Raw genomic sequence first — 26,427 nt, 5'->3', positions numbered from 1 at the left:
AAAATGTTTGTAGGAGCCAACAGAATGTAGAGAATGCTGCAACTTCAAATAATTTTTTGAGTAAGAAAAAAATCAAAATAAGAGGAAAAGTAAAAAAGCAAATGTTCAGTCAAAGGAGATAAAGTATGGTAAAAGAAGACAAAATCAGTATAAGGAATTATGCAAAAAAATATTTTACAAGAGAGTAGTGCATAATTTGCTGAAAGATGTAAAGAAATATAAAAAGAGAGCTTTATTTTATAAAAAGAAGAAGCATATTGAAAGCATTGTGGAAAAGGCTTTTGAAGTAAAAAGGAAACTGTTTATTTTAGTGTTGAACAGAATTCGATCACTAGATAAATCAATATATGTAATGAAGGCCAAAAGTAGGAGGGAAAGAGTTATTACTAAAAAAAAAATAGTTTCAGATGTGAAGCAGGTCTGTGAGGATATTGAGTTTTGTTACTTTGGGCCTCAGCAAGAGAGTGAAGAAACTGACACATTAGTAGAACAAAATGTTGAAGACAATGTAGAACCTGTAATTACAGAAAAATTTGAGGATGTAATGACAAAGTTTAAGGTAATTTCAGGTGAAAGACCAAATGTTTCTTGTATTTGTTGTCGGCAAAGTCACTATAAAAATCAGAATAGGGGTGTCAATCTATATTTAAAAAGTGAAATAGAAGATAATGATAAGTGGATGGAATTTGCAACTTATTTGTTGGTAGAGGATTGTTTTGATTCGGGATGTGAGCAGCGTATTTGCAAATATTGTTATAATAAATTAGATGAGAATAAAATGCCTGCTAGAGCTGTTCATAATAATCTAGAGTTGGTTGCTATTCCTCCAGAGCTGATAGATTTAAATATGTACGAGTCTATTCTGATACAATGTGTTCACCCTTTTCAGGCTATTGTTCGTATGGAGCCCAAAACAAGTAAATTACCTCTATTAGAGTTGCAAAGAGGATTGAAAGGAAGAGTTGTGCATTTACCATTAGATTTAAGGAAAAATGTTGAAACTTTTGGTGTAGATCATGCAGAAAATGAGCCACTAGTCATTCTAGTTAATGGTGTTCCTACTAAGAATAAGAAAATATGGCAAGAGTTAGTGGATGTTAGAAAAGTGCAAAAGGCATCATTGTATCTGATAAAAAATAATGAGTACTATAGAAATGTGTTTGTTGGAGAAGAAGAAATATATTTAGCAGAAGATAGTGAAACATTAAGTGGACAAATGGAAAAAGTGGACATGTCCAGATGTGAAGAGATCTATGAACATTACAGTGTACATCCACTTCATTCCAAAGAGGTGATGGGGAATACAAATGAGTTGTTTCAAATGAAAAAAGCAACAGGAAGTCCAATGAGTGTATGGGAAGAGAGTTTGGAAGCTCGTTGTTTCCCGCAGTTGTTTCCAACAGGAAAAGGTGGACGATATGATGAACGTCCTGTGCAGATTCCTGCATCTGAATATCGGACAACAAGATTATATGCAGAAGATCCAAGATTTCGACAATGTATCCCATATATGTTTCATCTTGTGTTTGAAAGTGACTTGTATGGACTTTCATATGCAGTAAATCACATTTTAAAAACTGGAATGCATCTGCAAAATGTAACTGCAAAGGATTTTATGGATAAAGTGCATCAGAGAGATGATCATTTAGAATCTCAGTTGATTAATCTGATGGCATGTCAGTGTGGGACTAATGAATATTGGTACAGTTGACATGGAGAACTGAAATGCATGCTACGGAACTTGGGAACTCCTACATGGTTTGTTACACTAATCTGTGCTGAGTATGGTTGGGATGATTTACTTGAATTTCTTCGAGAGGCAAATTCCAATATAAATAATATTGAATACAAGACACCTGGAGAATTGTGCTCTTTGGATCCTATCAATGTATGCAGATATTTCAATCATAGATTTGAAGCTATGATGTCTTTCATCTGCAATAAAAAGAATCCTCCTCTGGGAGAAGTTGTGGATTTCTTTTGGAGAAAGGAGTATCAAGCAAGAGGTGCTCCTCACATACATATGTTGCTATGGGTCAAGGATGCCCCCAAATTTGGAACAGATTCAGATGAAAGTGTTTTGTCTTTCATTGAAGATTATGCTACATGTGCTGTACCAAATAGCAGAGAAGACAAAAACTTAAAAGAACAAGTCTTAAGATTTCAAAGCCATAGGTGTGGAAAATACTGTCAACGAAAGTACAAGTCAAAGGATAAGTTCTATATAAAATATCATTTTGGATTTCCACGTCCTGTATTAGCCAAAGGAAGAGTGAACAGTTTCATGTCATACCATCACAAGAAAGTCTCCGAAAAACACCTACAACTTAAGAAGAAGCGAAGAATCGAAATACATAAATGACTACAACCCAGTTATTTTATCCATGTGGAACGCTAACATGGATATTCAGTATGTTGTGGACAATTCTATTGCTGTTGCTCGATATGTAACGTTTTACATTACTAAATCAGAAAAGACTGAATTGAAAGAAATGTGGGAAGAGATTTCTCACGAGAAGAGTCTAAGTAAGAAATTATACAGTTTCAGTTTGAAAATGTTATCGCATCGTGAAATTGGAGCATATGAATGCTCAGATCGGTGATCATCTGCAAGTCTATATTCCAAAAGTAGAAGAATCATTTGGGTGAGTCTAGGTCTTGCAGGAATGCGAAATCGGGTACTGAAATCTGTTCAAGAAATTGAATATTTAGCAGAAAATGACCCTGAAAGTACAGATATTTTGAAAAGCAATATGTTGGACACATACTATCCAAAGAGAAGTCATCATCTTGAGAACATGTGTCTCTATGAAGTGTTGCAAAACTACACTTTTAAACAGAATATTACAGAGAACATCGACGATGGAAAATATGGAGGGATTGGTTCTGAAGGATGTCTGGTGAAACAAAGGAAAGGAAATTTAATTAATCACAGAAAACTGAGTTGCGACACTGTTGACAAAAGGGAATTTTACTATTTAGCCCTTTTGCAAATGTTCAAGCCATGGCGTTCTGAACTGGAATTACTTGGAGATTTTCCCAGCTATGAAGATTCATTTAATGCTTGTAAAGATAGCATACAATGCAGTGCTTTCGCAAATTATGTGAAAATGTTGAATGATGAAATTGATCAAGAAGCTACAATTGCAGCTGAGATTGCTAGAGACAGTTCTCAAGATAGTCAAAGTTCTGCTGCACTGAATCAAGATCCACTTGGACAACCAATTGTTGAAAATGAAGCAGCGATTGCCATGAATGAGGTGGAAACAGCAATGTATCAAGCACAAAAAGATGCAATACAGTTAGGAGACTTGGAAGAGCAACTAAATGTTGAACAGAAACAAATATTTCAACAAGTGAAAGGGCAGATTGACCATGGATTACTTCATGAAAAGAAAGACTGCTCATGTACATCATTTCAACCTATCCGAATGTATGTGAGTGGTCAAGCTGGAACAGGAAAGAGTTTCTTAATTAAAGTAATTACAAGTTATCTGCAAAAAAAAACTGAGTCGCATTTGTTTTGTGTTGTCACTGCTCCAACTAGGTTGGCAGCACATAACATTAAAGGAATTACTTTACATCGTTTACTAATGCTGCCAGTAGAGAATGAGAACAAATTGGAATACCACAAGCTATCTGGAGAAGCTTGTTGTGAAGTTTCAAGAGTCCTGAAGAAAATGAAACTTCTCATTATTGATGAGGTGAGCATGGTCTCAAACTTGATGCTTGCCTTTGTGCATTTAAGAATGCAGCAAATTCTTAAAACAGACTATGATGTGTTATTTGGAGGAAAACACGTCATAGTTTTTGGAGATCTACTGCAACTGACACCGGTAAAAGGCCAACCGGTATTTAAAACACTTGCCCATGAAGATACCAGAAAGTCTCTTGGCAGTGTTGGTAATGTGAATATTTGGAGTAATTTTGAATACAAAGAACTGACAACAAATATGCGACAGGCAAATGATGCTGAATATGGAAGTATTCTTCAAGATATAAGAATTGGAATTCTTTCAAAAAAAGGGAAAGAAGCTTTGGAGAGTCGATTACTTTGCAATGTCTTTCCAAATGAAAATGCAGTTGCTGAAAAAGTGTACGTGGAAATTCCTAAAAATAAGTCAGTGATTTGCTTAATGCCAACACTGCGTGAATGTTCAATATTCAACGAAGAATTATTAAAATTGGAAAATGAAGAAATTGTCAAAATAGAAGCCATCGATAAAATACTACATGAAGGAATCACTATTATTTTAACGGGTAAGTTGAGATCAAAACTAGATTGTTCAGAAAAAAAAATATCTAAAACTGCTGGTTTGGAAAAGATACTGTATGTGTGTGTAAACTGTCGGGTAATTTTAAGGCATAATTTGGATGTAGAGAAAGGTTTAGTTAATGGTGCAATGGGTAAAGTGGTGGATTTTGTGAATTATCAGAAAAAAGAACGAATTGAATTTTTAAAAATTAAATTTGATCAGATTGATGAAGTTAAAGAAATTGGTCGTTGTTCAGTTCGTTTTTTGCTTGGATGTGTATTCTGGTTCTACACAATTTACACAAAATATCCAACAAGATGCTCAGGAATTTTTAATGTAGATGCTTACCATTTTTGAAAATGAAGGTGTAGAAATAGAAAATATTTTTGGCCTTTTTTACAAATGGGAACATCATTGTGAAAATTGCACGTATACATGTAGCACCAATGTAGACACTGAGAGATTTCTGTATTTAACATTACCAGACTTTAAATCAGAGGCTTTCGATAAATTAGTGAAAGGTGCAAATCAAAACATGGAGTGTAGCCAATGTAAATCAGAAATGTTATCCACATTATTGTTAACAAAATATGGAAAATACATAATTTTAATGATACAACGGTATACAGCTGATGGAAGAAAATTGGATACTTTAATAAAACAATTTGTAGCAGCACAAATATCAATATCAGGAAGGACTTTTGTAACAATTGCAATAATTTTCCATGATGGTCCTTCCACCACATCTGGACATTACACTGCCTTTCTAAAATGTGACAAAGGCTGGGCACTTTATAATGATGCCCAGTTGGTTTTCAAACAACGTTTGCCTAGGGAATTACAAAATTCCTACCTAATATTTTTGAAGCCAAAGTTTTAGGAAGCTAATTTACTCTCTGAGGAATTTATTATTATAATTTAATAGAACTACCATTGGACAGTTTACATAAAGAAGAAGTGCAAAAATAACATTTGGCCTCAAGGAAAGGTATATTTTTGAATTTTGGACTTTTTGGTGGTCATTTATTCGGTGATTATTTTAATGTGGCAACATTTACAGTTTTTATAAGTTAAAGTTATAAAATTTTGTAATCTGTAAGCATTTCATATGTGAATGATTTGTATTTTCTGGTATTTTACTGAGAACAGTATGTTGTTTTTTTTTTTAACAATCTTTCTGATTGTTTTTTTTTTTTGCCCGCTGTTAAGTGATGAGTACCATTGAAATCACTATTTCGAGTGAAATTCAATATATTCTGAGAACAGCAAAAAAGGCAAACAAATTACTTTGTGGAAATTATGTTGTGTTGTAAAAAATGTATTATTATATGTTATAATTTCTATTTTCTTTTCTTTCACAGATCCAAATTTTAAAATGAACAATTTTTAAGAATTTATATTTGAAAGAAAAATAGGCAAAAATGAATAACATTTTTTATTCCTATTACTGTGAAGGTAAGTTTAGCTAAGTCTCAATATGGAGAATGAAGAGGCCTGCAAGAATCTACAAAGTTGAAACACGTTTCTTAAAACACTTTGTTTATGTAGTTTTGAAATTTGACCATAATCAGATATCAAGTCACCTGCAAAAAAAGAGATTTGAGGGGTTCAGAATATTTCATCTTTTTAGCTGTTGAAGGGCCGCAATTATTTCAATCATTGTTCTTTGAACATATTTGCAGTCAAAATTCTGTGCTTACCTTCTATCATTTGCAAGGAAATTTAAAATTGGAAATATGTCACTTTTTGTAACATAGTTATTGTGTAAGATATTCTTTCATATTTTCAAAGAGAGGAAGAGGCACTCTGTGCACTTTTTATACTCCATGAAAATAAAACTTCATCATGCAGACCACTTTCGGATGTAGGGTGTTCTATAAGTGTTGTTGTGCATGGTTGCACTTAATACTCATAGAACAAGACACATGTCTAGATTTATTAGAAATCGTAAATCTCGATATGTGTGTGAATGGTGCACCATTCTTCAATTGGTGTAGGAAAGCACAACAAAGAGAATTGTTTTAATTTCTCCACATTTTTATTTCTTCAATGCATGCTGAAATGTTCAGCATACATTGAAGGAGAAAATTAATTTTCTCATTGTTTTTGTACAGGAAGGTGTGTCTTCCTGTAGAAAAACAAACAGCACATGACACAAATATCCTTGCACTATTGTGCAAGGGTGCCTGTGTCACCACATGGCTTCAGTTTAAGCAGCCGTGCCGTGCAGAGAGAAGCATAGATTTGCAACATATTTATGTACATATGTTGCATCCCTGTGCTTCGGAAGTACTACAGCACACAGCAGTTAAAGAGGTTACTGTGTGATGCTGCAGCACTTCCTTATAGTTCTGCACTTATACATTCACCATACGCTACTAATGCATTCATTCAGTCAATTACGTACTACACATACATTCATCTAAACTTTCACACACTAACAAAGAAATGTAGCTCTTTTTTTAAACCAGGAAAGTTAGTTCTTTAAAGAACTTTTTTCTTTCTTTCTTCTTTTATGTTTTTTGTGGGTGTTTTGAACAATTTTGTGTTTTTTTTGGTTTTTCTGAAAAAAAAAAAACCAGGAGAAACCAAACAATCAACTTCAGGGAACAGTAAAAAAAACAAAAAAAAAAACCTAGCATATATGACTTTCCTGCCGGCGGCAAATGAGGTCGATTGACTGCTCGCCATAGCACAAAGTCTTATTGCACTTTTAAAAATTGAAATTGAGGACAGATGTCCAAGGTTGAGTCTGAGGGATGCACTCTTGACGTGCTCGGCTGCGATGAGGTGGATGGCGCAGGAGCAGGAGTGTCTCTCATGCGTCGGCACTCTTCACGTGCAAGATTGTTTGGATGAAGGCTCCTCATGTGCTTCATCATACATGCCGTGCCGCAAGAGTATTTCTTGGTGGGATCCCCTCTCGATAAGACTCTTTTGCAAATCTTACATGTGACCAAGGTGGCATTGTTCTTATTCTGTCCTTCGGGAAAAGTAAAAAATGTCCACACCACTGAAGCAAAACGTTTTTTCTGTGGTTCCTCCGGCAAAAATTCATCCTCAGAGGTTTGAGGTGATGCAGGTGATGCCTGCTGCCCTGAAGCCATTTTTGGTTGCAAAAAGTTAGAACTAAGTGTATACTTAGTCTAAAAAAATCTTCTTCTTTCCAAAGAGATGGTTCTCCAAAGAAGCTCAAAGAAGAATGATTGAAATGGGTGGGGTCTTTCAGTAGTTAGAACAGGAAGTGTAATGAACCAATCAAATCTCTTTTTTTTGCAGGTCACATGGGATCCGCGCACCGTGCGCTTACGCAACACGCACCCAGCGCGCATCCGTGAAATTGAATTAAAAACAAATATAGCATTAGATGTCAAAATATATTAGTTTTAAGACTAGTTTAGAGTTTGTCTTCAATTAATATTCACATGCAATACATAAATATGTGTTTTTAAATGTTAAATACTTTGCGGGATCCGCGCACCCATCGTGTCACGGACGCATATGACGCATCGCGGAAGCGCGTAAACGTCGCGTTATGTACATCGAACATGTTGCGTATAGGCTGGGAGTCGTGTACCGGTCGCATAGCGATCGCGCAATAAACACGTACCCAATGCATACCATGCACGGATGCTATCGCGTACGGATCGTGAACGGTGCGCATAGGGTGCACGGATCCAAAAACATTTGAAAAAAAATATATCTAAAATAAAGTTTTGCACTTATAGTTGAAAAAATATTTTGAAAAATATAAAAAAATATGTTTGAAAAACACATTAAGTTCAAATAATATTTTTTAATTTTTAAAAGAATTAATTGAAGAAATATGTTTAAAAAGTGATGATAAAAAAGTATTTAAAAAAAAAAAAGAAAGAAAATGACACACTGAATTTGAAAAATATAGAAATGCAATCAAAATCATTAAACATGATATCTTTAGAGATAAGTTATAGATGGGAATTAGCATTTAAAAAACCTTTGAAATTCACTGAAAAAACCGTAGGTTTCATGCATGTTATAGTTAGGAATTGGCATTTAAAAAACCTTTGAAATTCACTGAAAAAACCAAAGGTTTCAGGGGCGTTATAGTTAGGAATTGGCATTTAAAAAACCTTTGAAATTCACTGAAAAAACCATATGTTTCAGGGGCATTATAGTTAGGAATTGGCATTTAAAAAACCTTAGAAATTCACTGAAAAAACCATAGGTTTCAGGGGCGTTATAGTTAGCTGGACATTTCCCTCGCACAAAACCCTAGAAATTCCCCTGTTATAGTTAGTTCAGCTAACTATAACTTGCGCCCCCGCAATGCACTGCTGATGACGTCACATATTACATCACTCATGACATGATCAGTGACATCACTCATGACATCACTGATGACATCTCAAATGACATCTGATTGGCTGAGGCGTTACGAGCACGAGCTTGCTGGTTATTGGCTGCAAACGGTTGGAACTAGGAAGTGTTGGCAGCCATTTTGTGATTCCGTTGAAGCGAGTAAGGGGAAAAAAGGGCAAAAAAAGTAGGAAAGAGGAGGGTAGGAGCGCTGTGAGCTCTGTGGGATGGTTAGGGTGTGCTATACAGGGAGTGTGAAGCAAAGTATTCACCCCTACCGTTGTGAAAGTGCTGTTTTGCCCAGAGTGAGATGGTGCTGAGGTGAGATGCCAGTACACTCGGGGATGAAACAGTGTGCCTAAACTTTGAGCTGATTGCTGTAAACTGATGTGCTCTGGGCGCTGTAGCATAGCTGTGCAAGTGGTGTTAGTATGTGTTTAGACTATCGAGGGAGTGGGAAGCAAACTACTCACTCCTACAGGTCTGAGGACTCGGGGATCAAACCGTGAGCCTAAGCCGTAAGCTGATTGCTGTAAAGTGATGTGCTGTGGGTGCTGTAGGATACTGGCCGCTGTAGCATACCTGTGTAAGTAGTGTTAGTATGCGTTTATACTATACAGGAGTGGGAAGCGAACTACTCACCCCTACCGGTGTGAAGACTCTGATGCAGTGTTTTAGCAAGCAGGAAAAAAGAAATAATCGTGAAGAATATAATGCAGAATGTTGCAATTCCACAGAAGACAAATAGTGACATCAGGTGTGTGTAAGAGAGTGGCTGTGTGTAATAAAGCAATGGAGTCTGCAAGTTATGTAAAAAGTGTCTTTATTTAAGTGCCATAAATGGACCCACTGGTGCAAGAGCTAAGGCATCCAGCTGAGGCACACTCCAACCGCTTCTGCTGTATTCAAACCTAAGCTCCTGCATCAGTGAATTCCACATTGCATGTTACAGTTCCATGTGACATAAACAATACCTATTAGACATGAATGACTCTAAATTCTATAATGAAAATAAAGGTAGGATACGATTACCACATGTATCCTTTAAGAAATATACATATTCCAAAATGTAATCAAGATTACCACATGTATCCTTTAAGAAATATACATATTCCAAAATGTAATCATCAAACTACTTAGGTACCCTGGTAATCCTTTTTTGTAACACAGGATTATCAACAGCAGAACAGTCAGCAATCTCTTCTACAGTAGATTCAATCTGGTGCATGTCAGAATTGGTAATAGTTCTACTCACATCGGAATTTTGAGGAGGAACACAAATATTGCGCTTCTCAGAAGTACATTTGGTACCATTCTCGTCAAACCATACATTATTGTCATCAGCCCTTCCAAAAAAACATTCTTGTGCAAGAGCTAAGGCTTCGAGCTGAGGCAAACTCCAACCGCTTCTGCTGTATTCATGCCTAAGCTGCTGCATCAGTGAATTGCACATTACATGTTACATTTCCATGTGAAATAAACAATAGCTATTAGACATGAATGAGTAAATTCTATAATAAAAATAAAGGTAGGATACAATTACCAGACTGTGCCAACTAGTTCCTAAACAATGTCGCGTTTTTTTATCTTGATCGCCAGCTTGTGTGCAGAGGGTGAGGATAAGCTAATTTGTGTGAAAGGGCTTCGTGGATAACAGACGTGTGCACAAAGAATAGACATGGTTTCAAAATGGATGTCGGGTTTAGGCTAATTTAGCAAGTAAATAGCATATTTGCATAGGCCATACATCACCCATCCCTGTTTAGGCTGGAGACGTAAGGGGCAATAATGAAAACAGAGTTCAAATGCCTGAGTATACTTAGAAAGTTATTATATGAAAATAGTTCAATTGAAGTGTGTTAAAAGAAATTATAGGGAAAAGTCAAAAAAGTTGGAATAAATCAATCCAAGGATAACGTGAATTTCTTACAAGTCCTGGAGATTGCAGTCTGGAAGTTCTTCAGCGGCTTGAGATGTGTAATGTCCCAAGAGGCGATTGTTGTCATCGTGTGTGAAAAGCGAAGCGATCCAATTCATATCCTCGAAGGGACAGTAATGTTCCTCGAATGTTGGAATGGCAATTTTGAATTGGGAGGCAATCTGCAATGTTGTCAAAGGTAGCACGTTGCAGGAGATCTTTCGCGGCTGCGCAGAAATCCCATTGCGCCAGGATACCTTTTTGCGTTGCATCCGCGAATGCTCCACTGCCCGAACAATCAAGTTCATAGTTTTCAAGATACTCCATTACCTGCTGGATATTGGGAGCGATTGTTGGGATGTTGGCAAGGCATAGATCCTTTCACCAGTCGAATGGGCAAGTTTTGAAATAAAAAGATGGTTGTACGCAGATTGCATATGTGTAAATAAATGTCATGTTGTAGCTGGCTCCGATAATAGATAGAGGCAGGCAGCCGAAAAGTTGTTCCATTTTTTCATGGTATTGATGTAGCTTCGCGTAGAGGCGTATTCTGTTGGACATGATTGTTACCACAGGGAGCGCAGCCATTTTTTACAAGCAAAAATAGTAGTAGGATGGCCGCAAACAGAGCGAGAATTAAGGGCACTGTTCCTGTTATTCCAGAGATGATCGAATAAATGAAGTCTGGCATTATACCAAAAACAGTTTGAAAGCCTGTGACAAGGCCGGAGGAGACAGTGTTAAAAAAATGTGTCAGACCTTGAGTGTCAGATGTGTTGAAAATTGTGTAACAATTCACAAAGTGTAATGGGAGGTTTGTATTTAAAAGGGACTGTATTTTATTTGAAGTTCGTGCTATCTGCAGTCGATAAATTTCTTTTGCAGAAGTGAGGGACACTTCTGTTTGAAACAAAAGGGCTTTCAATTTGCTCAGTTTAATAAATCGGTTTTCAAAGTAGGTATTGAAGGCCAAGTTGAACTGTGGGAGTTACTTTGTGTGGGTGGGAATAGACATTGCCACAGGAAGTTACTCGGTTTGAAACAGTAAGGACATACGGTATGCCAGCTCACATTCCGTAGCAGTTCATGTTATTAAGCACCAGATAACTGCTGTTAGAAAGCTGTGTGAATGTTGGTCTGATTGTGGGAGTTGGCGTGCTTTTAAGAAAGCACACAAGATTGGGGGCTGTAAGCTTAGAAGCATTGTGCAGTTGGACATTCTTGTATAGTAGTGAATGACTGCCATTGTGGTCGCACTTTTCACCTGTGAGAAAAACTTCTGTATCCTCTTTAAGACAGCGATATGTAAATGGGAGAAACCACTGATCATGAATAAATGCGCTACCTTGTATAATCACATACAACATGACAAACAACATGTACACCTAGCAGACACAACGACACTACGTACTGTGGGAACCGTGGCTAGCCATGTACACAAACCAAACATGGCATGGCACCTCTGCCACAGAATGCAGAATGCGGGGAGAGATGGGAACAACGTATGTGCGAAGTTGGCAAGTGATTTTCGATTATAAAAGTATACAATGCAAAGTGTTGAGGAGATGTGCCGGAGAGTCTTGAGTATGCAGAGCGCAGACATGTACATGTCAACATACACCAGCCAGTAAGGAAGATTACGAAAACATTGTGCCTACATGCCCCCTCCCCCCCAAATCTTTAGAGTAGTGGGCTGGCTCAGCGTACGCAAGGCTAGCGTAGAGGTATGAATAAAAGGCATGCTTCTCTGGGTGTGGTTCTCTTCCGGAATGGCGAACGTGTCTGCCAGGTATGCGCAGCTTACACCGCCACGAAGCTGACACCGTGAGCGAAGGTGGGTGCTTAAATGATGCTCTCAGCCTGCTGGTACCCAGAAACCACCATGGTCGCTGCGATGCACATATGCCCCACAGTTCACCTTTCAACACCGTCGTATGTGAAAGAGGGCCCACCACGTGCCAGCGGAAGCTCCTTGGCCAAGGTCTGCGATCTGGGAAGGCTTTTGAGATCAACGCTGGCTACCGCGACACAGGCATACAGCGCCCAGCCTGAGACCCAGCACTGTGGAGTGCTCTGTATACTACTAACACAGTAGTCCAACAGGTACCAACAGTGGAACGGTGTCTTGATCCCACAATGGACGATGTTAGAACTGCATCTGAGAGTGGAGATGAAGGTACTGCATTCGACCAGGTGATATCAACTCTAGGTCCCAACAGTGGAATGGTGTCTTGATCCCACAATGGACCATGTTAGAACTGCATCTGAGAGTGGAGATGAAGGTACTCCCTTTGACCAGGTGCAACCAACTCTAGGTCCCAACAGTGGAACGGTGTCTTAATCCCACAATGGACGATGTCCGATATTACCTGCTGCTTGGTTTTCACAGAACTCCCTTCGTTGAGGTGCACCACACTCTGTGCTTCCGTAGCTAACTGCTGCACATGATTATTCGGCTTGGGTGACGGCAGTCACTGTACTACACCGCGGTACAGCAGGTCCGAACAGTGATACGGGGTCTTGATTCTATGATTGAGGATGTCAGAAGTTAAAGTCTGCGATTATTTCTGTGTACCCCCTCCGATCAGGTGCAACCAACTCCGTGCTTCTGAATCCAACGGCAGGTGGCTGTGAGGCATTAATGACCACTGCCTGTGGCCTACACTGCGGTCAGCCGGGCTTACAATTCAGATGGAGTGGTGATTGTTAAATTACGGAATCCGGTAGGCAACTAACTACAACATCTATTGAAATATACACAATGTCCTTTTAGTATACTTGCTTGAAGAACTTTTTTTAGATTATTTATAGGCTTAGTACAATGACCAAAATCTTTTTGGTAGTGGAAAAGAACACTGAATAACAGTCTATACTGTGGATAGCAGAGATCGAAATTCGAATTGTTTTGATTCATTTATTGCAGAGTTTTTTGTAAGTTATGTTGTTGTATTTTGTGAAGAGGAAGTGAGAAAAAGTATTCATGGATGTCTGTGCTGACTACTGCCTTCAATTTACATTGCAGACAGCAGTGTTCACAATTCAGATCGAGTCGCTTTTTTGGATGACGCAGTCCTGCAGGCAAAAGACATTGCTCCAGTGCGCTCTGTCCGCACTACGCATACACATCATCGAAGGCTCCGCATACGCTTTTTGTTGCTTCGTGTATTGCAAACAGGACAGTTCAAGTCAACGCCACATGGCTGTGGGCCCTTGCTGATCCCTCTCTCTGGCCTACACTGTAGACGGCAGTGTTCACAATTCCGATCAAGTTGCTATTGCAGATGATGCAGTCCTGTAGGCAACAGACATTGCTCCTAGTACGGCTCGACCGCAGCACGGATCATCGCTGGCTGTGCATATGCTGAATGCTTTTGATGTGGCTATCTGAGTGCACTAGAACTGATGGGCCCTTTATGATACAATCTTTTTGTGTATTATTTCAGATCTACTGCCTGTATCTCAGTATACCACAAGTTATGGTTCTTTTACGATAGAATCTTTTGTGTATTATTTCACATCTACTATCCGTACCTTACTGCAGCACAAACTATTAACCATTTTGAATCCCTGTGTGTGATCCAATGATTACTGTTGTAGTTGATGCTAGCAGCAACCATTCCCTGAGGGGTGGTTTACACACACATTCAGCACAGACGTCACTGGATATGTGACCCTGGTAATAAAAAGGAGTCGAGCGCACGTGCCCATACTCACTTCCACTATCTATCTGTGTCCATGTGTTCATTATCTATGCATGATACTGCCCCTGGGCCGTACCACATTACATTGTGGACAGCGTATGCAACCATGTTACCTCTGGCAGTGGGTAAAACTTTTAGGTGCATGGCTATCACAGGTGCAAGGCTACTTTACAGACCATGAATATTGATGAAGATGATGGTTGCATGTTGTGTGTAGTGTAAGATATGTGTACATAGCAAAAACTTTTCAAAAAATCTCTTTAAGCAGAAGAGGTGTGTCTCATCAAATGCTGTAGAGAGAATGACTAAAATGGGTGGCGTTCTCCAACTGCTGCAATGGGAAATGGTATGAACTAATCAAATGCTTTTTTTAAGGTCACATGGCAATCGGGCACCCAGCGCGGAAGGAGACAGCACCTTAATATACGTTTATTACAGTTAGAAATATATAAATGTTTAAAATATTTTAGATTATCGCTTGCTCTCATATACACTTTAAAGTTATTTAGATATAGTTTTGAGACATAAAGAAATGAGCACACTGTCAGCGTTTAGGACGTATTTCTTAAAAGAAAAGAAAAACTGCTTTCAACTGCATTAGAAGCGTGTTTACAGCAATCAATAAATGGTTGACTGCCCGTGTTTAAGAGTGCGTCATACTGTGCTTTGAAGCCCCGCTGGGTGCAGTCGATGCTACATAAGATATTACACAAATAAATATAAGGGGGCTGTTAACTTTTTTATTCTGGTCAGAGGTGGGGGTCTGTCCTTTAACTGAAGACCCAATAAGAGATGGCAGCTAACACTTGTTTGATTAGGCGACCCATTTCACTGTACCTATTTACATCTCTTATCACAAGAGCGGGGCCCTGCTGTCTCCAAACTAACCCCTCCAGCCACCTTTTTAGATCTCTTATCCATCACCCGCAGCCTCCGCCCATGCGAGAGACATTAAACCTCTGTTTGCACAGTCGGGCCGAGTGTCTGGTGTCAAAGGACGGCTGGTTATACAGGGGTTCGTTCACAGGACCTCGGCACCCGCTTTGAAGAGAAGTGAGGCAAACACGCCTGCATCCTGGAGCTAGCCAGCCGAGCGTGGTTCGAGTCACTGCGTGCCGAGCTTGAGGCAGCCGCTGCACTACAGAGTAACACTTTTAGTGTGCATGCGCACAATGTAAAGCATCACACGCATGTGAGAGTCTGGACAGGTCAGGCAAAAGAAAGTGCGAATGCAGGCAGCCAATCAATTGAAAAAAAGCATTTACAAATGCAATAGGACTCTTATTTACGCGAGTCCTATTGCATTGTAAACAAAAATACAGGCGCCTAAGAAGGCAGGAACGGGAGTGGGTGGGGGGGTGGTGGTGGTCAGAGAAGTCACGGACTTTGGACGGGCACAGGGGGAGGCAGGGGAACAAAAGAGTTGCTGAAGTAAAGGGGCTGATAGCCATGAAAGGATAAAAATGACGTCATGGCAGTAAGGAGGCGGGACTAATACGCCGGCAACCATTGAGAATGCAGCATTTCAGATTTGAGCCAATCAAAAGCACGGGCAGAAAGTGGGCGGGGCTTCCACCACAATACTTTATACAGCATCTCTTGCCGAGACAGCGCATGCGCTGCCCAGGCGAAACCTAAAAATGAGGGAATGGCGTACCCGGCGCGACACCAAATGTCTATGACGTAACACAGGGCCTGGCAGCGTGCACTCGTCGCATACCTAACGCGCAGCCGGCGCGACCCCGTATGTATATGACGTAACACACGGTTTGGTACCGCGCAACCATCGCATACCAAACTAGCAGCCGGTCGCGACCTCATACGTATATGATGTTAGGCGGGACGCGGTGCCACGAATCCATCGGATACAAAATGCGCATCCTTTACGAGTTTAGCAATATGGCGGATAGGGATCGCGTGCTGATGGAGCTTGGTACACTACCGGTACGGGACTCCAGTATTCTAAAAAAAAAAAAAAAGATATGCATACTTTTTTTTGAAGATTTAAAACATTACATAATTTTTAAAATTTTAAAAAAAGGATAATAGAGTTCCAAAATATTACAAAAAAAATAGAAAAAATATAGGTTTTATAAATATTAAAATATGAAATTAACATTTAGAAAACCTTCGAAATTCACTGAAAGAACCACAGGTTTTACAGACGTTATACTTAGGAATTAGCATTTAAAAAACCTTTGAAATTCACTAAATAACTATAGGTTTCAGGGACGTTAAAGTTAGTTGGACATTTGACTCAAATAAAACCAGAGAAATTCTCCCGTTATAGTTAGTTGAGCTAACTATAACTCGCGCGCCCGCAATGCACTGGTGATGATGTCACATATTACATCACTCATGACATGGTCAGTGACATCACAGATGACATCTCAAATGACATCACTGATGACATCATCCATGTGATAATCTAATGCCCATACTGATGCCCAAATATACATTTTGATACACGCATTCTAAAATACAGACTACTATTTTTGAAACCATACATACAACAACGCCAGATACTACATGCCAGATACTACATACCACCCACTATTTTCTAGGTCTACACACACATCCAGTCACTTATACATGCAGATACTCATCAATACAGTACTATAATATGCACTCATACACCTATACATACAGTCACACTCCGCCACTCATCCATAGAGTACTCACACACGTAGTCAGTCATGCAAAGAATCAATCACATACCCATTTACTCATGAATATCGTTATACACACCAACTCCGTTATTTATACACACACCACATAACTTATTTATGCAGATACTAACACATACTTACTTTGTTATACAATCACTGATACAAGCAGACACTCATTTATACACCCACTCTTCAAATAACTTACTCTCACGTATAGTCATTCATATACTCCAACACTCACATATACTACCTTAAAACATATGTAGTTACTCACACATATACCACTGAGACATTCATTCACTCACCAACACACCGATACACACATTAACTCACCCATACAGCCCTTCCCAGATGCACTTTTGAATCCATACAACCAGTGCATCACCCACTCTGACATCTATGCACAGTCACACACTTCCCCACCCACCCCCACAGACACCCAGGCACCCATACAGATACTCAGACAACAAATCAATAAACCATATAGACACTCATGTAGCTACTCACCAACCCATGCAGCCGCTTACACACTAACTGAGAGACTAATACAGACTTTCACACAGTTTAGTCACTAACCCATGCATTCAGTAAGACACGTTCAGTCACTCACTTATACAGTCAGTCATGCACCTACTAAATAATCCATTCAGGCACTTGTAAATCCGCTCATTCTTCAATACACCTTGGCATAGATATATATGAAAAATATTGAAACTTTACAGAAACACACATTCACTGGATGATGTCATCAGTGATGTCATTTGAGATTTAATCAGTGATGTCATCAGTGATGTCACTGACCATGTCATGAGTGATGTAATATGTGACGCCATCACCAGTGCATTGCGGGCGCGCGAGTTATAGTTAGCTCAACTAACTATAACGGGTGAATTTCTCTGGTTTTATATGATTCAAGTCTCCAACTAACTATAATGTCCCTGAAACGTTTTTAGTGAATTTCAAAGGTTTTTTAAATGCTAATTATTAACTATAACATCTGTAAAACCTATGGTTTTTTCAGTGAATATATATATATATATATATATATATATACACACAAGTTTATTTGTTGGAACAAAAATTCTTGAGTGGCTGCAACCATATCAATTATGCATTGATGTGAAGTGAAAATTTTTGAAGTTACAGCATATATATATATATATATATATATACACTGTTGTTCATGTGCCCACTTGGGCTAGACAACTAGTACATGGATGGAATAGAGCAATCCTGATGCTAATCTTTGCACGTTTATGCGATACGGTCTTTTGTAATAGCATTCATATACATGCCCACTTGGGCGGGATAGCAATAGAGAAGCAATGTGTGGTACCCAGACGGGCATTCAGATAATTGTTATTGTCGTTTTTGGACCTTATGGGACTGCGTAGGTCTTCTTACCACAGTACGAGAATTATGGGATTGTTGAAGCATTCATTTTTCTGTAATTAGGAATAATGAATTTTTCCTTATAAGTTGGGCAAAAGCATGAATTAACAATATTGTATCATATTTATGTACTGCTGCCAGGCATCTAATATCTATCCATGTATTTATTATAGAAACACATTGCCCAAAGAACATTTCAAAATGGCCGCCAAATGTTGTAATTCGGGCTTATACACAATATGGGTGTTCAGTCCTCTTTTAATGTTGGGTAATGGATGTAGATAAAATCACACGAAAAATTCAATTGCAAGTAGAAGCATGAGCAAGGCGCAAGCCGAAACACGTCGTTTTTCTGCTATTAAAACTTTTTCAGCATACTTGGTTGTCCGAGTGCTTTCTGCGGAGGAGCGGAGAACTGTTGGATAAAAATTTGGGGCTTCTGGTAGCCCTAACTCGGACCACCCATGAGTCAGTCGGGCATAATCCTGTAACCGGACTTGGTGGAGTGGAGGATACATATACACACCAATATATATATATATTATCTACTGGCGGTCGCCAGTAGATAGTTATAGTTAGGATCGTGTTTCCATAGGAAATCCGCAACATTCTATTTGGAATAACTTTGGCGCCGATTGATGAATCCTCGCGAAAATTTCAAAATAGGTGGGGCGCTCCGCTCCTTCCCTAAAAGGGGATTCGTCAAGCGGGGGCTGAGAAAAAGGGGGGGTCCCAAAACGCGTTTTCCCCATGCATTTTTCCATAGGACCTTTAGTCCAAGCTACAGCCCAAACGGCTGAACAGAATTACTTGAAATTTGGCAGAGAGGTAGTCCTCAGGTCAGGGATGTGCCTTTTGCAGGTCTGGTGTAAATCTGTTCAGTATTTCCTGAGAAAATAGCATTTAAAAGCATATATATATCTATAGGCGCGCACCGTGCGCGTACGGTAAAACTTACCGTACGTGCACGCTGCCGTGCGCGAGCGTGATTCTGATTTGTTGTTAGATCTTAGTAAACATTCGAATCGGTCGAAACCAGGAAGTGTCGGCCGCCATTTCGTCTCTCGCAGTCTGAGGGGGTGAAAAACAAAGGTGGAGAACGTGAAAAGGGGGCAGGGTGGACAGTTCCTGACCCCCTAGCCTTTGTCAGGGGGTCCCAGAAGGAACCCCAAGGGCCAAAATTTCCTTTAATTTTTTTGCGAAAAATCGCGGAGTACGCGTAGCGTGCGCGTACGGTAGACACGGAAAAATTCCGCGAACTACGTAACGTGGGCGCACGGTGCGCGAAGTCGCGCACCACGCGCCCACAGTGCGCGCACGGTGCGCGAAGTGCACCGTGCGCGTACGGTACGCGCACGGTGAAAAACCTTAAAAAAAATAAATAAATAAATACATAACTTAGCATTTAAAAAAACGTACAAATTCACTGAAAAAACCATAGGTTTCACACACGTTATAGTTAGGAATTGGCATTTAAAAAACCTTGCAAATTCACTTAAAAAACCATAGGTTTCACACATGTTATAGTTAGCTGGACATTTCACTCGTGAAAAACCATTGAAATTCCCCTGTTATAGTTAGTGCAGGGAACTATAACTCACGCGACCGCAATCCTCTGCTGATGACGTCAGATATTACATCACTGATGACATATGTGTCTTTCTGAAAAAAAATATTTGTAATATATGTATAGCTAAAAATTAATGGAAGAAGACATGGGTAAATAAGTGTCTAAATACAGTGATGTAATATCTGACGTCATCAGCAAAGGATTGCGGTCGCGTGAGTTATAGTTGCCTGCACTAACTATAACGGGGGAATTTCAATGGTTTTTCACGAGTGAAATGTCCAGCTAACTATAACATGTGTGAAACCTATGGTTTTTTAAGTGAATATATATATATATACACACACACACATATATATACACACATATATATACATGTACACATATATACACACATATATATACACACATATATACATGTATATACACATATATACACACATATACATAAACACATATATATACTTGTATATACACACATATATATATACATATATACACATATTTGGTTTTTCTTTCACTGAAAAAACCCAAAGCTTACAGGGATGTTATAGTTACAAAAAAGAATTGAAAAAACCTTAGAACGTTTATTGAAAAACCAAAGGTTTTGGGGACTTTATAGCTAGGCTGACATTTGACCTGTGCAAAACTAGAGAAGTTCAGCAGTTATAATAGGCTGAGCTAACTATTACTTACGTTCCTGCAAAGCACTGCTTATGACCACACATTTTACATCACTCATGACATCACTGATGACATTTAAAAAAAACATCACTCATGACATCACTCATGACATTATCTCCACACACAAACCTAATCACTGATTCATAGAGCCACTCACATCAACTTACCCATACAGCTACTAATGCAATCACTAACTCCCATATACAGCCACTCATGCACCTACTCACTAAGCAATACACCCTGCATTTGTATGTTAATTTCCCTGGGTATGTGGCAGTCCCTGGGTCCGTAGGGGGACCACATGGGCCCCCCACACTTCTATAATTCATTGCCCCAGGAAGGTGGTGGTCCCAGTGGCTGCACGAGGGCTGGGCATGCCCCCACATTCTTAGCATTGTTTGTCCTGGGGAGGTTTTGGTTCCCAGGGCTTATCAATAGCCTTCTAGGCTAATGCTATAATAAGCCCGCAAGCCCCCGGGATTTGACTTACCCGGGGTTTCCTGAAAAAGACTTGCAGGAGACTGCATGTGTTTTTTTCTATTTTGGGCCAGATCCGTGGGTCCTCAAGCAAATTTGTGGAAAATTTGACTTAAAAAACAAATGCTTTCAACCCTCAATGGGGAGGGTCAGGGTATTCCTTCCCTGCCCCCTTTTTTTTTATTTGTTACATTTGTTTGGTACTCAGCTGTTAACACTTCCTGAATGAAGTGTTAGCAGCCAATAAAATTTCAGTAGTATCAGCGAGTCCAGTGCAAAGATATCTATATTTTTTCAACTTAATTATCTTTTTAACTACTGAACAAATTTACACCAAATGTCAAAAGGCACAGTTTCTGGACCAGCATCTAACTACCTGCTAAATTTGGTGTAGATCTGTTCAGCGGTTCCGGTTGTAGTCAGGTTTTAAATCCTTATGGGAAAATGCATGGGGAAAATATGTTTTGGGACCACCTTCTCAGGCCCCTCTTGATGGATCACCCCGAAACGTTCAACACAGCAGCTGAACCAAAAAGGGAAAGATTGTTTTAAATTGCGTGAAGATTCAGCAAGAGGCCACAAAGTTATTGGCAAAACAAAAAGCACTTTTCCTATGGAAACATTGTCCTTACTGTAACTACCTACAGGCGACCCAAATCTTTGATGCATTACCAGTGGTTGACCATGTGTGGTACTTGACCTTCTCTAAGGCTGGGCTAGAATACATTTCCCTTAACCCTACTCATTTTATAATATTTAGTTTCCCTTTTTTCTCCAATCTCCCTTTCACCTTCCACATTTACAACTAAATCCTATACATACATGTGCAGAGATATCCATGCTGTGTTACAGAAAATATAGGACAAACAGAGGTGGAGCTCTTGGACCTTAGGTTTGTAAATTGAATTTCTGTAGTAGCACTACTGGAGTGATATTTTATATACTTCAAAATTCCTTTTTTTGAATTGGACTTTTTATGTTTAACAATGCAAAATCTTACTTCTGGGAGCTTTGATATGAAGTCGTAAGCATTGGCTTCTATGGCAGCCTGCTGAATTTCTGATTCGGTTACATCATCTCTGCCATAGCGAATGTTCTCAGCAATTGTTGTAGCAAACAGGCTAGGTTCCTGGCTCACAATTCCAATCTTTTCTCTAAGCCATTTCACATTGAGTGTTCTTAAGTCATGTCCATCTAGAGTAACCTACAAAATATGAGAACCAACTATAAAATCTGTTAGCTCTTCTTCAATCAACAATAGAAATGAACACATATTAACAACTTTATGAAGAATTATGCTAGTGTTGCTACTCCATTTCAAATGTGTAATTTTATTCCCATAGCTTAAGTAATTACCTGTAGAAGTAATGTCACTGAAAAACTGCAATTATAACAAAAAAGTCTCAATCAAGTACAGAGTTAGTACCCAGTACAGCAAAGTTGTAAAAATTAAAAAAAAGTAATGCCTGCTTCATTACTTGAATTAATGTTCTAAGATCCATTGTATATTCAGCATACATTGTTTGAGAAAAATATCTGATTGTTTTATTTTTTTGAAGTTATCAGTTTTTTTATTGCATTTGTGATATTCTCCTGAATGTTGTGGTTGTCAAAACGAAAGGTAACTTGCAGTCTTTCCTAGGGCCTTCGAAAACTATTTGCACATGGGGAGTAAACTCAATAGCGTCTATGCTTGTGACAATGCTTTTCTACAAATAGTCAATAAAATTATCTTTGCATAGTTCGTTTTCCTTTGCATATATGAAGTCAAAGTATTGTTGTGATTATAACAAGCCCTCTGACCAGAGGGGAGCATCAGAACATCAGAATTAGCATTATAACATGACTTGTACATCTGGACATACAGAAATAAGTTGTCTTGGGTGATGTGAGACTACACCAGTGCCAGTTTTCGATTAGCACAGGTCAAAAGATCTGCGGTGAATTGCCAGTAAGCACCCACCATTTATCACACATGCATCACCTCCTCATCATCATCTCACTCGCCCTATTTCTTACTTCAATGAGTAGTGTGGCAACATTGCTACCACTGCTCAACCCTTCGAAAGCGTTCAACTTCTTGCATAGGTCCTTGGAAATATCCAATAAAACCCTTCTCCCCCCATTCCTATTTCCTGTTTCATATTTTAGGCCTTCCTTTCAGGACTTTCGGGAAAACTGTGGGGGCATTTCTTTCTCAGACGTGCTGGGGCCCCCTGATTTCTTTTTCAGCTACAGCTTCTTAAGATAAGAAGACACATTCATTAATTATTTTATGCTGTGGTGCCTAGCCTTTTTGGCTTGTAACTGTGGTTCTTTGACCTGTTTTTCCTTTCATCTAGTGGTGTGCAAGACAACTTTCTGTATGCTCTATCTTGTGCGGTGCTTTGACCCACACTCCTGCTGCTCCTTTATTTGTTTAATTGCAGTGGCAAGTCTTTGGGCATGGTCCCGGGATCTCCTTGTTTTATTGAGGGTCTCAGCACTTAGTGGTGCCTGGGCCCATTATTCTTTCTTATTCTGTCTAGAAACGGGGGTGGTTCACCTGCATCTATTTATTCATACTATGGGAGTAGCCTCAAGCAGCACTTTTGCCCACCTTGATTCCTTACATACTGGGCAAATAGCTCTGTAAGTGCGTTACTTACTTGCTCTATGGCGTGCTTGGCAGTCGGAGAATTACTGTCATGGGTCCTCGCATTACAGAACCAGAGGTGTATCCCTAGGTTTCAGGCAACAGATAAGGATGCTAATTTGTCTGTTAGAAAAGAAATAGTAATATATTTTGTGTGAAGGGACATTTGAGGGTCCTTAGAGTAGGTCATTTTTTGTCCTGGAAAATGCTTCTTTTGATCTTCCTTGTGGGTTAAAATAGTTTAGAGAAGTTTAAAGCATGCAGTTTTAAATAATCTTTTTAAAGGTCCCAGGGGCTATATAAAGTAGAGTTCCAGGACCTGTATGGAGCACTATGCTCCTGATTCAGCTATAGGCAAGGATTCACATAAGAGTCTCTATGTCTCTCCCACAAGTCCTAAACATAGATATCTTCATTCTCTTGCCTCTAGAGATAATACAGCCAAATCCCATGCTCTTCCTGATTTGGACTGGCATAAAATGGTGAAGTTGTTGTCTGAAACAACAAGCAAAGAGGCAGAATTTCCACTCCTCTTATTTCTCCAGCATCTTCTATGACATCTCAGTTGTCCGTATCCTCTCCTTTAGTCTCTTAATGGACATCTCACAATTATGATGAGGAGAAATCTGGGTTCTCTTCTGTGTCTCTTATGACTAGAGAAAAATAAATAGAAAGAAAGATCTTAAACCAATATTTTCTTATCTATCCTCCAATCCCCATTTAACCATGGAAGAGGAGCTGCCTAGTACTAGTTCTAACTGCATTTTTCAATATAACAGGTGACTCCTTCCCAGAATCATAATTTTTCCTGCAGTCAATAATGTCTCAAAAATAGACTGGAGAGGCCCTGATAGGGTGCTTGTGCCAAGGTCCATGGGAAGACTCCTATGATGAAGGGAGACACTGAAAGTTCAGAAGTCTTAAAACATTGATTCTTTTTCAGCAAGTCTCACTGAGAAGCCTTACCTTCTTTCCGAGGCCATTTCTATATCAAATAACATTGAGAAGAAGGCTGAAGATGCACTATAGAAGCCGTGTGTGTGCCTCAGTTTAGCTATGTGGTCAGAGAATTATGCTGTTTACATTCCTGGGCTGTTCCACTCCTCGTATTCCCCCACTTGCATCTAGCCTCGCTCTGCCGTTTACTTAAAAGCACTAACCATTGAGCATGGCTTGAGAGCACTCAATGGTTGTGCTAAATCTGATATTCAAGGTGCCCTCAAATATAATCAGCCATTGCATACTAGTCGAATAGATAATATTTTGGTTGATCTGAGGTTGTCACCAATAGTCATCAACATGGTCGTCACAGAAAGAATAGATAGTGATCACAATTCTCTAGCTGCAATTTTCATGTCTTTCTGTGAAACTATTAACCTAGTTCACATTGCAACTACCCATACTCGAGAGGCCATCCGCAAGGGTGGCAAACGCCATCCGTAATGGACCCAGATTTTTACTTCCACTCAAATTCTGGCCACAATAGAAAATTACCTTTATGCAGCTCTCGAGCAGATTTAAAAAGCTCATGAGCTCATGATAGCGCTCATGTACTTTTGGCCACGATCCACAAGCCTTTTTTTTTTAACAAGCTTTATCGGTATTTTTTTATCCCTAATACATCACTTAGGAAGCTGAAAATGAAAAGGCAGTACTCATGGTACAACAATGAATGTCATGCCATAAGTCGTTTATTAGTCAAGGCAGTAAGAATAAAAGATTTGCCTCAGATACCCGTCTTAAGGAAAACCTACAAAAAGGCTATCTTGCATGTAAATAAGTCCTAGTGGCTCAGGATCATTGAAGAGCCACACAGAACTTGAATAATAATGTGGCCACCTCTGATTGGGTACAATATTTTGGCAGATTCTATTCCAATCCAGATAACATCTAGCAACACGCCGATGTTTGAACCTGCTGATATCATTTAGACCCTGAATTCTTTTTCACTCTGGCATGCAGCTGGCCTGGCTGGCATACCTGGCAATACTTTTTTTAAATAACAGCTTTGGTCCCAGCATATTCTATCCTTGGCAAAAGCAGTTGTAGCTGGGGCCACCATTCCTGATTCATGGAAAAGTGCTATAGTCCTACCCATATTTAAAAAGGTAACCGTTCCCTACCATCTATCTATAGGCCAATAAGCCTTATGGATTGTATTCAGAAAATCTTTGATCGGTGGCTACTTAATAAGATACAATATTGGATAGATGAGAACAATATCCCAAGCCTGTTGATACACTGGAGAACTGTAATGATCCGTGGTGGCAGCTTGACTGTTGCGTTTATTGACCTAAAATCGTCTGTTAATATGATTTCTAGACCAAAACTATGGAGTATTTTGGCCGACTTGCACATTTCCCCTACGATGATCGCTATCTTAATCCATCTACATGAAGGCAATGATGCACCTATAAAATGAGGAGGAGACCAGACACAGTTGACAGAAAGAGTACCGGTCGGCAAAGGTGTTCGACAGGGATATGTGCTGGCACCCACCCTGTTTTAACTTTTTATTATTGACATCACTTCCACCTTGGCTCAACTCAAGGCAGACGGTCCATCATTTGCAGGTTTTAAAACTCCAATTATTTTATTTGCTGATGACACCCTGTTGATTTCCAAGACTCCGTCAAACCTCCAAAAACTTTTGGATCATTTTGACTAAATTCATGAGGATCGAGCTTGGAAATTAACACTTCAAAGACTAAGGTGATATCCTTTAGGCAGCATAAATGTTGTAATGGCAAACTAATCCTGGGAGGAACCTCTCTTGAACAAGTTGACCCC

The 26,427-nt window shown here is 39.3% G+C and overlaps 1 protein-coding gene across 1 annotated transcript in view; it reads right to left on the bottom strand.

The window, feature by feature from the left end:
• ABCB5 (ATP binding cassette subfamily B member 5) overlaps positions 1-26,427 on the bottom strand; it is an 837,677-nt gene that overhangs the window by 349,004 nt on the left and 462,246 nt on the right. Inside the window, exon 14 of the mRNA XM_085630938.1 lies at positions 22,003-22,206. Coding sequence (XP_085487064.1) covers positions 22,003-22,206 — 204 coding nt within the window. The remainder of the gene's footprint in view (positions 1-22,002; positions 22,207-26,427) is intronic.

This window comes from Triturus cristatus, chromosome 10 (genome assembly GCF_964204655.1).
Source record: "Triturus cristatus chromosome 10, aTriCri1.1, whole genome shotgun sequence".
In the NCBI taxonomy this organism is placed as follows: Eukaryota; Metazoa; Chordata; class Amphibia; order Caudata; family Salamandridae; genus Triturus; species Triturus cristatus.
The sequence above is the reverse complement of the archived record's forward strand: the minus strand, read 5'-3'. Positions and strand labels throughout refer to the sequence as shown.